The 14,426-nt window shown below is 39.5% G+C and overlaps 1 protein-coding gene across 6 annotated transcripts in view; it reads right to left on the reverse strand.

Annotated features, from left to right (window-relative positions):
• EIF2B3 (eukaryotic translation initiation factor 2B subunit gamma) overlaps positions 1-9,573 on the reverse strand; it is a 139,843-nt gene extending 130,270 nt beyond the window's left edge. For 2 of the 6 annotated variants that reach the window (XM_079116167.1, XM_079116165.1), the window contains exons 1-3: positions 9,428-9,573; positions 6,565-6,722; positions 2,812-2,957 (exon numbers count right to left, since the gene is read on the reverse strand). In XM_079116167.1, coding sequence (XP_078972293.1) covers positions 2,812-2,957; positions 6,565-6,712 — 294 coding nt within the window. In that variant the 5' untranslated portion in view covers positions 6,713-6,722; positions 9,428-9,573. Of the gene's footprint in view, positions 1-14; positions 20-2,811; positions 2,958-6,564; positions 6,723-9,427 lie in introns of those variants that run through there. The other 4 variants (XM_079116166.1, XM_079116168.1, XM_079116169.1 and 1 more) reach the window with 4 other exon arrangements.
• Positions 9,574-14,426: the final 4,853 nt, after the last annotated feature.

Here is a 14,426-nt window from a genome sequence, read left to right on the forward strand (position 1 = left end):
AAATATACACACACCATGTTGAAGGACTGGAAGATTCACAATGTCAAATCTCTCCAAATTATTCTACAGGTTCAATGCACTTCCAGTCAAAATCCAAGAAAGCTGCTTCTTTTTTTTCTTTTAATTTTTTTAGCTGTAGATGGACACAACACTGTTATTTTATTTATTTTTATGTGGTGCTGAGGATCAAACCCAGTGCCCCACATGTGCCAGATAATCACTTCACCACCAAATCACAACCCAATCCTCAGGAAGGCTCCTTTATAAAAACTGACAAGCCAATTCTAAAATTTACTTGGAAATCCAAAGGAACCAGGATAGCCAAAACAATATTAAGAAAATAATTGGTAGATTTATACTACCTGATTGTATGACATACCGTAAAGTTAAAATAAGACAGTGGTACTGAAGTAAAGATAGACCATAACCAATGGAAACAGAGGACAGAAACAGACTACACGTAAATGGTTAACTGATTTTCAACTAAGACACCAATGTAATTCAATGGGGAAAAGCAAAGTCTTTTTAACAAATGGCACTGATGCAACTGAATATCCAAATGGAGAAAAGATAAATCTTTATCCCTACTCTCAGGATCACTTAAAAATTAAATCAAGACAGGTCATATATCTAAATGTAAAAGCCAAACTTAAAGCATTTTTAGAAGTAAAGTAAAAGAATATCTTCACAAACTTTAGATAGACAAGGATTTCTTAGGACACAAAAGGTAGTAATTGCCAGGTATGGTGGCATATGCCTCTAATCCCAATTACTCAGGAGGCTGAGGCAAACGAATTGCAAGGCTGAGGCCATCTCAGCAATTTAGTGAGATTCTGTCTCAAAATAAAAATGGAAGGGATTAGGGGATGTGGCTCAGTGGTAAAGCACCCCCAGGTTCAATCTCCAATACCAAAAAACAAACAAATAAACAAACCAGGGTACCAGTCACTAAAGAAAAAAAAAAAAAAAAAATCAGTAATAGCTGGGCACAGTGGCACATGTTTATAATCCCAGCAACTTGGGAAGCCGAGACCAGCCTCAGCAACTTAGAGTGGTCCTAGGCAATTTAGTGAGACCCTATCTCAAAATAAAAAATAAAAAGGGCTGGGGATGTGGCTCAGTGGTAAAATGCCTATGGGTTCAATCCAAACCCCCCCCCCCCCCCCAAAAAAAAGGGAGAAGAAGAAAAAAATCGGTAATTTATATTTCATCAGCATTTAAAACTTTTGGTCATCAAAAGAAACCATTAAGAAAGTGATAAGACCAAGCCATAGACTGGCAGAAAATACATCTGGCAAAAGATTTTCAACTAGAATATATAAAGAATTCCCCTATAATGGAAATAGGACTGGGGTTGTGGATCAGTGGCAGAGCACTTATCTAGCATGTGTGAGGAACTGGGTTTGATCCTCAGTACCATATAAAAATAAATAAATAAAATAAAGGCACTGAGTCCATCTACAACTAAAAATATTAAAAAAAAAAAAGAATTCCCCCATAATCAATAACAAAATGGCAAGTGGCCCAATTTAAAAACAGGCAAATGCTTTGAACAGATACTTCATGAAGATATCCAAAAGGTTGATAAGCACATGAAAAGGTGGTTGGCATCACTACTACCAGGGAAATGCAAGTTAAAACCACGATAAGAGGTCACTACATGTACATCCACAAGGAATGATCAAAATTAAAAAGACTGACAGCACCAAATTTTGAAGATGTGAAGCAAATGGAACTCTTATATTGTATTAACAGAAGTGTAAAATAATATAACCACTTTGGAAAACTGAGAGCTTTTAATAAAGTAAACCCTACAATCTAGAACTGTATACTTAATATCTATGCATTTTGCTGTGTGTAAGCTACTCTCAAACAAAATGGGGAACATGTACATATTTGCATTAATTTTTTGTTCTTTAGTACAAAGGTAGGTTAAAAATATTAACACACCTGTTTGCAGTCACCAGAAATAGCAGGAGAAAGTTTGTCCCCCAATTCAAACAATACAACAATATCACAAAATCTGAATTTTTTTCTAAAGGACATCAATTTTAGAACAATTCCATGGTGGATCTGTCTCAGCTTACATACTATAAACCACTGGGGACACTGTTCTCCTATGTATATGCTCCTGTTAGTTTCTTAATAAAAAGAGAGTAAAACTTCAAATATCATGAGAGGTCTCCTCAATGCCTACCCTGAAGTACTGGAAATTAAATGGTAGCAAATGCTTTACTTTCACATAGTAGGCAAATGCTTTAGCACTGAACTACACCTCCAGTCCTTTTTTTTTGGTACCAGGATTTAATCCAAAGGTACTTAACCACTGAGCTCATTTAGAGGCAGGGTCTCACTATGTTGCTGAGGCTGGCTTTGAACTTGTGATCCTCCTGCCTCAGCCTCCCAAGCTGCTGGGATTATGGGCATGTGCCACTGTGCCTGGCACCTCCAGCCCTTTTTAAATTTTATTTTGAGACAAGGTCTCACTAAGTTGCCCAGGCTGGCCTCAAACTTGTGATCCCCCTGCCTCAGTCTCCTGAATAACTACAACTAAAGGTATGTGCCATCATGCCCAGGTCCTGTCTTTTTTTTTTTTTTTTTTTTTTTTTTTTCATAAAGATGTATTACTACTTGAAAACCACAGACTGACAACTAAATGTCTAAATCATAACAAAGAGTAGTTGAAGAGTACATGGGCAGCAAAGTATGTGATGTAAAACCATATTTTAAAAAAATTTTATAAACTGTAATACACTGGGAAAACCATTTATTATTTAATTTCAATAAACATTAAAAGAAATAATTATTCACCTTAAGTTTTGGGTATATGTAGCGCAGAGAATCTGCAGTTCCCATGTCAGCTTCATCAGCAATGCACACAATATCTGGCTTCATTTTCATCTTGAATTCTGTACATAAAACCTTTTGGACATCCCTGGTTGTAACCACAATGACTTCTAAAGTGTGAAAGAAAAAAAGAAGGAAAAATGCAAAACTCATTCATTTAGATAACAGTTTCACTATTTCAATTGGCTGTGGTCTGTTTCTAGGTGTAATAATAACTGCTAACGTTATTGAGACTTTTCAATGTGTCTTACATGCATTCTTTCAATTAATTCTTATAACAATCTCACTTTTAAAATGAAGAAACTTGCCCGGTGTAGTAGCACACACTTGTAATCCCACCTACTTGGGAGGCTGAGAGAGGAGGGAGGATCACAAGTTTGAGGCCAGCCTGGGCAATTTATTGAGACTGCCTCAAAGTAAAATTTAAGAAAAGGGTGTGGGGGTAGGGGGAGTGCTGGGGTGTAGCTCTGTATCAGAGTGCTTATTTAGCATGCATGAGGCCCTGGATGCAATCCTCAGTAACACACACACACACACACACACAAAGAGGAACCATGGACTAAAAGACTTTAAGTGACTTTACTCAGGATGCAATGGAATGAAGACAAATTCAGGTCTGGCTAGGCATGGTGGTGCATGCCTGCAATCCCAGCATCTAGGAGGCTGAGGCAGGAGGATCACCAAGTTCAAAGCCAGCCTCAGCAACTTATTGAGGCCCTAAGTAACTCAGTGGGACCCTGTCCCTAAATAAAATTAAAAAATGGGCTGGGGATGTTGCTCAGTGGTTAAGCACCCCTGGATTCACTCCCCAGTACCAAAGGTAGGGGGAAAAAACCCCTCAGGTCTGTGTGATTAATATCTACTTATACTATATACCACTTTTTGTGGATGTAAAGAATTCACAAGACCATTCAACAAAATATATAAATGTAATCTTAAGTCTTCATTTAGTTCTAATAGTTACCCCCACTTCTTACCAGGTAGCCATTACTGCTACACTAAGGATTAAATGAATCCAAGAAGAACCAATTTTCACACAACAGATATCTTCACCTTATCCATTTATCAATCAAACAATGACAGAAAACCTGGGGTGTTTTCACAGATCTTTGGTGAGATAATGTTACTGATATCTGATGATCTGATTTTGGCATCTCTTTGAGAATTCCCAATGTTCCATCATAGTGCTCCAGATCACAATGATCCCTCCCTTTCACTGGAATCACTCTCTTTGTTTTAAATTTATTTTCTTCCTCTCTTTTTCTTTAAAATCATTTAACCTTCCTTCCTTGATTCCTTCTTTCTTCCTGTTCTCAATTTAGTAACTCACTCTTTTAGCCAACAAATATTAATATATTTAACATGTAAAGGACAAATAAGCACTGAGAATTCAGAAAGGAACTTAACAAGGTTTCTATTCTCAAGAAACTTAACATGGAGCTGGGCAGTGGCACACTCCTGTGACCCAGCTACTAAGGAGGCTGAGGCAGGAATATTGCATGTTCAAGGCCAGACTTGGCAACTTAGTGAGACCTTTTTTTTTTTTTTTTTTTTTTTTTTTTTTTTTGCGGTACTGGGGATCGAACTCAGGGCCTTGTGCTTTCGAGGCAAGCACTCTACCAGCTGAGCGATCTCCCCAGCCCCTCAGTGAGACCATTTTAAAATATAAAAATAAAAAAGGGCTGGAGATGTAGCTCAATTGTAGAATGCCCCTAGGTTTAATCCCCACTACCACAAAAAAAAAAAAGAAAATAAACTGAATATGGAGAAATTATACATGGAAAGATTACCTAAAGAAGGCTTACTAGAAGAGATGGCCTTTGAGATAGGGCATGCATTCAAGTTCAACAAAAATTTCTCAAGTACAGCTGGGTGTGGTGGCAAACACCTATCATCCCAATGGCTTGGGAAGCTGAGGCAGGAGGATTACAAACTCAAAGCCAGTCTCAGCAACTTAGTGAGACCCTAAGCAATTTGACAAGACTGTCTCAAAATAAAAAAATAAAAAGGACAAGGGATGTGACTCAGTGGTAACGTACCCCTGGGTTTATTCCCCAACACCAAAATACATACATACATACATACATACACACATACATAATTATTTTAGTACATACTGTCTGTAAAATGCTGACAATACAGAGATGAATTAGATACAGTATCTGTTCTTAGGGAGATTACAAAGTCTCCCATACCATTAACTATAGTACAAAATAGTCCTTGAGAGGTGCCAGGATAGACTAACAAAGAATCATGGATACATAGAAGACACACTAATTAATGCTGTTAGGGATTTTGAACAGAAGGTAACATTTCCATAGGTTGGAGAGATGTGAAGTACTGTAATGGGAGCAACTGCTACTAACTGCTACTGGGACAGTCTACTAACTAGATCAAGATTCTTTAGTATAGAGGGACACAAAAGTTAAGTAGGACTATGTTAACTTCCCTCTATAAAATCATTAACAATAAGAAAAGAATGATGCTAGGAATGGTGGCATGAGTCTAATCCCAGCTACTCAGGACACTGAGGCAGGAGGCTCATAAGTTCAAGGCCCAACTGGGCAACAGAATAAGACTCCAACTTAAAAAAATGGGGTAGGGGTAGGGGAGATGATGTACCTCAGTGGTGGAGTGCTTGCCTAGCATGTGAAAGGCCTTGGTTTCAAACCCTACCACTGCAATAAAAATAAATAAGACAGAAAGACAGGCTTAGCTATTTAAATTTAAGAATTCTACATTTAGGAGGCACCTCCCCCACCAAATTGTAAGTAAGACTCAATGAGAATTTTCTATGAAGGAGATATTAAATATATTACAAAGCACACCCAAATATGAACTAAAGGTATTGTAAAAGTAAAAAAGTAAAAAGAGTTACAGAAGGCAAATCCATAAAGAGTTACTACAGGAAAGTAAGATATTTTAAACTAGGCTAAAGTGTGTCACAATCACCATCTGTGGGATCAAGCTCTAAAAAGAAAATCTCTAAAACATCTCTCTCTCTCTTTTTTTAAACATATCTCTTAACTTCAATGTCATTTAGACTACTGCACAAAAATGTCTGTGGGTTTGTGTCAGGAATGCAACTAACTCTCATAGCACAATGACCACTGAATCCTGAGGTTGGACCCCAGAATATGGCACCCTGATTTGTTACACCTAGCTGGTATTCTAATCTGTTCTACCTACTCATAGGACACTAGACTCAATGGGCTAAAGCTGAACATTTTTTTGTTTCAAACCTGATGTCTCACATTCCTTTTCCTACTTAATAGCATCAGCATCTATGATACCCAAGCAAAAGTAGAAAGAACTCTTCCCTCTGGTCTTTAAGGTTCTGCAGGGCAGGGCCTGAGATGTCTTTCTAATTCTGTATTCCCATTCTTAATATATTACTTGGCACACAACAGATTCTATTGCTAAGGAAAGTACTGATCGTGAAGTACTTGGAGTCCTAAACAGCTCTTTCTGATAACTTTACAAGGTTTGGCTTGGATCACTGAGACCAGATCTATAACAACAAAACTTAGCACTACTTTCTCAACCTTTGTCACATAGCAGCAGAATACTCCTTTGTTCCTAATTTAAAAGTGGACAGTCTCCAGCAAACTTTGAATCTTCTCTAATCATCCTCTCTCAACCTTATAATGCTAACAAATCACTGGGATGAAACACTCTAAAAGTTTTTTATGAGTGCAGTTCATTGTCATTGCTCACCTTCAAATCCAACACGCTCAAGCAGGTTCAATGGGTACCAAATTAAAGGTTTGTTCCCAACTGGAAGCAGAGGTTTGGGAATACTGGAAGTCAGGTCTGTCATCCGAGATCCCCCACCTACCGCCATCACTACTGCTTGAAATTCCATTTTTTAGAAACTGCAAAGAAACAACAGGAAAAAAAGATGTAACAAAAATCAAAGGACATACAAGACTAACCCATTTTTCTTCAGGTTACTGATACCCACTTATATCAGATGTATCACTTCCAACTTTAGTTACCATATGACTGCAAAATACACACACACATCATCATCATCTTTACCATACTCTAGTCAACACAGATACTCAGGTCTATTATCGGTAAAAGCAGGGGTATATGGATGAAAAATATCTGGCTTGGCCCTTAGGTTGTTCACCAGACAGATTCAGTAAATTACAATATACCACCATCAGTGTCATGGCAGGGATATATCTAAGAAACAATGGACACAGGATGAAGGGAACACCTGGTCTTCCAAGAAAACATAGGAAGGTAATGCTCAAGTTGATTCTGAAGAAGAATTTACTGAAATGATATTTTAATTCTTATTTCGTGAAAACATTAAAAAAAACAACTTCTCACTAGAATTAAAAGTAGAAACACAGGCATGTTAATCTGAAAGGTATAAAACGGACTGAAGATTCCTCTAGTAATTCATCCATATGCTCTAGTCTTCTTATTACCCCTAGTTATAAAAGCTATAAACACAAATGTAGGTTTGTAGTGTTATTTTTGTGTGGTACTGGGCATTAAACCCAGGGGTACTCTACCACTGAGCTACATACTCAATCCTTTTTATTTGTTATTTTTGAGACAGGATCTCAATAAGTTGCCCAGGCTGGCCTCAAACTTGTGATCCTCCTGCCTCAGTCTCTCAAGTAGCTGGCATTACAGGTGTGTACTACTGAGCTGAGCAAATATAGGCTTATATGTGAACCTAGATTTGTAGAATCCAATTACAGAAACAATCTAAGTTGTTAATTCCTTTTTCAAACTCAAGGTAATAAAAAAAGCAATTTTTCACTTGAAAAAGAACCTCTTTATAGCAGCTACCACAGAACAGAGGCACAGGAAAAGGTCATAAATCCTGATGATATAAACTGAAAGATTTTTTAAATATATATATATCTAATACATATATTTTGTAGATGAACATAATACCTTTATTTTATTGATTTTCCTGTAGTGCTGAGGATTGAACCTAGTGCCTCACATGTGGTAGACAAGTGCTCTACTACTGAGCTATAACCCCAGCCCCGAAAGTTTTCTTTAACTTACAACAAATGATGTAATCATGTGCAAACTTCAATGTTTAGAAAAACAATCTAACACCAAATTAGCAAATAATGCTGCACCTTGACCATATACTCAGTCCTGGGCTCCCTACATCAATATCTAAAACCCAGCACTTAACACCCAGTATATCCAAAACATAAGATGAAGATACGGTTCATGCACAAACTTGAAGACATAGTTATTTCCATTTCAACAAGCATTGCTTCATATCAGAATCTAACCTCACTCTGACATTATACAATTTCCATGGCATTTGAGGTTGTGAAAAAAGCACTGAACCCTTAAGAGTCAAAAGATCCAAGTTTAAATTTTGGTTGTGCCACTCACAGATGGTGTGGAGACTGACATTTAAAATTATCACCGGCACCTTCAGTTTTCAGAAGAGAGCCTGGTGGTTAAGTTCACAGATCCTAGAACTCGTAGACTCAAAAGATCCTCCTGCTCCAGCATTTACAGTAGCTGGGGCTGCAGGCACACATCACCATGGCCAGCTGCACTGCTATTTTTGCTTTATAGGTTTCCTTTCTCCCGTGTCTAGTAATCAACTACAAAGCTTTTAAGATTCAGCTCAAGAATCATCTTCCCACAAGGCCATTCCTAACCCTTCCCATGTCTCTGGCAGAAGGGGTTCCTTTTCCCTATCTGCTTCCACTCTACTCACTACAGATTAGCTCAATCTTTACAGGCCTTACTGCACATGTGTTTAATGACTATTTAAAAATGAGCTCCTTGAAAGTAGGGATTGTGTGCTGTCATCATTGTATTCCCAGTCAGATGCCAGGCATGCAATATGTATGGAATCAGGATCCCTGAAACTCACAACAGCCTCAAGAGTCAAGCTCAAACATGCACAGAGTGGCATTAGAACCCAAGTCGCTGGGACCTGAGATTTCTGCTCTCAGTGAGTTTCTGAGTGAAGAATGGTAACCTGGGAAGTAAGAACAGTTATGAATATAACTAACCATGTTAACCAAGCGAACTATCAAATGTTTCAATGTCAAGGCTCTGTGATGGGAACCAAGGCAATGAATCTTCCAGCCTCCCAAGCTTTAGAAGGAGTGTTCCCGGCTTCGCAGACGTGCCTCACTGCCTTCTCCGGCTGGGAACGTAAGAGAGGCCATGGCATCATAACTGAGCGCTGACTGAGGCAGGGACCTTCTTACATCTCCATGTATTTCACTGCTCTGCACCCAAACAACTAAAGGTAGGTTGAATAATTGAAGGTCTGAGGTGGGAAAAGTTCGGGCATGGTGCTCAGGGCGTCTGATACCAGGTCTGGTGTTCGCTCGATGTGAACTCTCCCTCCCCGAAACTCAGTTTCTCCATCTGCTGTACAAAGTAGTTGGCTCGAATCCTCCCCAACCTGCTTCTAGTGTGGACACTTGGCTCCATGGCCGTGTGGAGCAGGGACTCACACTAGTCACTTCAGGGTGCATCACCCCCTTCTGCCCTTTCCAATCCACCTCGACCCAGCTCGGCGAGTCCCTATGAAGAGGGGGTCTCCAACCCGCTTCGCGATGCTCACCCGGCTCAGCTGGCTAGTGCGCGGCCCGGCAGGACAGAAGCCACGGCTTTACCTCAGCTCCCAGCGCGTCGCAACCGCTCCCAGCGCTCCCCACGCTGCCGCTGACTGACAGCCCAAAAGCGCAGGCGCGCAATAGTCGAGCAGATCGATGCTGCTGGGCAGACTCACCGAGAAGAGGCGAGCGCCGAGCAATAGATTACACCCGGGAAGCGCACGCGGCGGAGGAGCGAAGGGGAGAAAAGAGAAGGGGACCGGTGAACACTGGACTGCCCTAGAGCCTTCTGTCCAGTACAAAACGGTGTAGGGTTTCGTCAGCGCTGTCCTCTCGTCCATTAATGTCCAACTCCCAACGTCCACCGAATGTCCCGCCCGGAGCAGGGTTCCAGGAACCCAGGTGGAACAGGTGACAGTCTTTTCCCTCAAGGAGTTCCTATTCTAGGACCTGGCTACCACTGCCACTCTGAAAAGAGAGCTCATTGGATGCCTCAATTTTTGGTTAGCCAGTTGGGGGGAAAAAAAAAAAAAAAACACGGAGTGGCGCAAGCCTGAAATCCCAGCAGCTCCCGAGGCTGAGACGAGGATCGCGAGTTCAAAGCCAGCCTCAGCAAAAACAAGGCGCTAAGCAACTCAGTGAGACACTGTCTCTAAATAAAATAAAAAACAGGGCTGGGGATGTGGCTCAGTGATCGCGTGCCCCAGAATTCTATCCCCAGTACCAAAAAAACAAAAAACAAAAAAAAACAAAAACAAAAACAAAAAAAAACAAAAAAACAAATCCCAGGTTGGGGAGATAACTCAGTTGGTAGAGTGCTTGCCCCGCAAGCATAAGGCCCTAGATTCAATCCCCCAGCACCGGGAAAAAAAAAAAAAAAAAAAAATCCCTGAAGGCCAGGGATCCGCAGGGCTTCTATGTGTGAGACGGCTAACAACCACTCGTGCCAATTTTGGTCATCCAAATAGCGAGTGAGGGAGTCAGCAAAGGCCTCCCTGAGAACGTGACACTAAACAAGAATTCAAAGAGATTTGAATCAGGCGGGTCTTAGGTAACCTTGCAAGCAGACTAGCCAGCAAGTACAAAGACCCTGAGACAGACTACATTCTCAAAAAACAGCAGAGTCCAGTGAGGCTGAAATGAAGTAAGCCAGGGGAGAGCGAATGACTGTAGAAGAGGTGAGAAAGGTAGTGGGAAGAAGGTTGAGAATCCAGATCCTGTGGAGATAGTGGGTTATTTTGAGGGTCTTAAATTTTGCTGTGAATGAGTTAGGAAGCTAACAGATTGTTGAGCACAGGAATATAATATGACAGTGTTTTAAAAGATAACTCTGGTGGCTGTTTTGACAATAAACTCCCTAAATGCAAGGAAGGAGACCACTTAAGAGACTGCAATTGATTGAAGGATACCAAAGGCCTAAGTCTAGACAACTTCCACAATTGTGAGAAATAATAATAAAATAATTGTTGTTCTAAGTACTAAGTTTTGAGGTGGTTTGTTAAGCTACAATAGATAACTGAAACAACGGCTGGTCTCTCCACACGTTCCTGCAATTTCCTAATCTTTTTTCCTATATGTCTCTCAAAACCCAAATTTCTTTAGTTTCCTGCTAGTTAGGAGGCACAGCCTAATTTCTGTAATAAAAATAAAGGCGATTGACTTCATGGACTCAATATTTATTGTCTAATATATGACAAGCAATGTCTTAGAGCTAGGTGGGAATACAGCTGTCAATGAGAAAAATGGGACATGTAATTTTCCCCAGACTTTCAGCCAGAATAAGAGGAGCTCAGGGGAGAGGGCAGAGAGGACTGAAAGGAATAGGAGGTCATTATGAACTGAAATAGAATTCCATGCATGTATGAGTTTGTTGGGATTAACCCAACTATGTGTAACTGTAATGCTCTAATGAGAGAGAGGGGGAGAGAGAGAGAGAGAGAGAGAGAGAGAGAGAGAGAGAGAGAGGAACTCAGCTTAAATTCTGCTAAAACAAGTTTTAAAAATACCTGAGGCTTATATCTACAAAATGGGTTTATCCTTGCCTCTCCTTCACTTTAAGATGCTGGTGATTATTGAATTATTACTCATTTTAATTCAAATACAACAGTGTGTTGGCAAAGAGGAGCTATGGAATAATTGATTCAGCCACAGGAGGCCTGAAACCTGACTACCCCGTCCTTTCCCAAAAGATTGTCTTTGGTATTAGCTCCAACAAGACTCAGAAGTTGAGCTGAAGGTATGGCTCAGTTGGTAGAGTGCCCGCCTTGCAAGCATGATGGCCCTGGGTTCTAATCCCCAGCACTAAAAAAAAAAAAAAAAAAAAAAAATCAGAAGTCTTGGAAATTATGGTATGGGTTTTCATGGGGTATTTGTTTTTGCAGTGCTGGAAAATCAAACTCAGGGTCTTGCACATATTAGGCAAGTGCTCTATCATTTGAGCTACACCCCAGGCTCAGCTACATCCCAAAACCCTACAGCTTGGCTTTGAGCTAAGAACTAATTTTAAAGTAAGAATAGCAGTCAGCCCATATCTGTCATACATTTTAAATGTTCATGTTTAAATTAGTGAATGCCTTCAAGAACTAAAGGGCTTTCTCTTCTAGTGGAGGAAAGTAGTTGAGAGATTACTTCAGTCTATACTTACTTTAAATTACTCCCATAGGATAACAATTCTCAGTTTGATCTCTGGACTCTTTGCACTCCTTAAAATGATTAAAGACCTCAACAAGCTTTTGTATCTATTGATATTTACCATATTAAAAGTTCAAACTGAGGGAAATATTTTTAAGTTGTTAATTCATCTTTAAAAATAAAATAATAAGCCAGGCATGGTGGTGCCTACCTGAACTCCAGCTACTCAGGAGATCGAGGCAGGAGGATTGCAAGTTTGAGGCCAGCCTGGGCAAACTAAGCAAGACACTGTCTCGAAATAAAAAATAATAAGAAAAGAGGTGAGGATGTAGTTCAGAGCACTTGCCTAGCATGTTCAAGACCCTGGATTCAATCCCTAGTACTATCACTCACTCAATCAATCATACGGTAAATATTTTAATAAAAAAAATGTAACCTATCAAAACAAAAAATTTGGCAAGAATATCATTGTTTCATCTTTTTTTTTAAATTTGTTTAACATCTGGTTTAATAGAAAACAGCTGGATTCTCTCTTCAACTGTGATACATTGTTCGGTCGTTTGACCTCACACAGATACAGAGATGGAAAACAGAGGTTTTAATAGCCTTTTTGGATAACTATATGTGTTCATATACTATATTCCACCAAAACTTAATAAGTGGTGGTTTTGTTGAAGGTTAGTTGCATATAAAATCTGAAATTATATCAGTTAGCATTTTGTACTGTTACATTAAAATACCTGCACTTTTTTTCTTTTTTCTTTTTTTTGTGCTGGGAATTGAACCCAGGGCCTTGAGCTTGTGAGGCAAGCACTCTATGAACTGAGCTGTATCTCTAGTACCCCCCCACACTTTTTTTTTTTTTAAAATAACTGCACTTGGAATGGACATTTTACCCATGCATGGTTTTGCGACTTGGCATATTGATCATTTGTAAAATATTGGTTCCCTGAGTTAAGCAGATCTTCCCAAAGATAACTCATTTACACAATATAAAAGAACCACATTTGTTAGTAATATCACCATCCATCTCATCAGAAAAATTCGTAAACACTGAAAGTTGGCAAGCTTCTGATGTGAGATACAAGTTTTCTAAAATTCTAATTTTCTCTTGAAAGCTCAAATATTATCATTGGCAAAAAACACTGGTAGTGGTTTTCCTTGAAATGACTAGCTCACTTTATTTTGATAAATTTTCAGTCAGTTTGTCAGTTGTTCTGACAAATATGTAAATATGTTGTCTGAAAAAAGGAGCCATTCAAATCACAAGTCCGTCACACAAGAGCTTCTGGAGCTAACTACCATATTTCTCTTGTGTGCACAGCAGTGTTATATGCATACTTCCCTCATGAAAGACCCTCTTCAGTGAAACTGACTTTGCTTTATTGTTTCTCATTTTTATTGCAAGTGTGTAGCAGTGAAGAACACAATAACTCTGAGTGCAGTGTTGGTGTCACCGCTTTAAATATAAAGAACCCACAGTTTTACCCACCACTGATTTTGCACTACAGGGCAAATATCAGTGTGATGGCAAAGGGACAAAAATGTTTCAGCATTATAATGAAAATAGTTTTGACCCAACACATGCCCGGAAAGGAGTTGGAGATCCCCAAGAGTCCATGGAGGACACTTTAAGAACTGTGGTATTACGCGAGTTCTTTCTTCCTGGCTCCTACTGCTTCTAGTACTTACATTACGGCACTTACCATAAACAATTATTACCACCTTTTCCAAGTCCTCTCTATCACACTGGAAGACTTTTGAGGATAAGGGCTGTATCTTATTTGCTCCCAGGACCTAGCTCAGGTCTGGGATGTGCTAAGTCAATAATCTTGAATTAATTGAAAATTTCTCCTATATTTTCTTTTAACCTCCCATTTGATGGTGGGAAAACTGGGCTGAAAGCCCAGGTCACTGTCATCTCTTTTGAAGTCCTTCTAAGTCAATCTCTATTATTGCTCCTCATGCCTAGACTCATGCTCATTACTTATTATTCTTTAAGTATACAGGAAGTACTTAATAAATGCTTACTAAATACAGGCTACTTCCTATAATGTTTGTTTTCTATTCACAGTGACTACTTCTCATTTCTTCCCAAGGAGGGGGGAATAAATTAAGAAGGGCAAACTTTCTGGGCATGGTGGTACATGCCTGTAATCCCAACTAGTTGGGAGGATGAAGCTGGAGGATTAAAAGTTTGAGGCAGCCTGAGCAATTTAGCAAGACCTTGCCTCAAAATTAAAAATAGAAAGAGCTGGGGATACACCACTGGGGATATACATTGTACACCACTGGGTTCAATCCCTGATACTCCTCCCCACCAAAAAAGAAGGGCAAACTCTCTGAACTGTGGGAGACAAAAGAAACCTTTCAAAA

This window comes from Sciurus vulgaris, assembly GCF_902686455.1.
Source record: "Sciurus vulgaris genome assembly, chromosome: 1".
In the NCBI taxonomy this organism is placed as follows: Eukaryota; Metazoa; Chordata; class Mammalia; order Rodentia; family Sciuridae; genus Sciurus; species Sciurus vulgaris.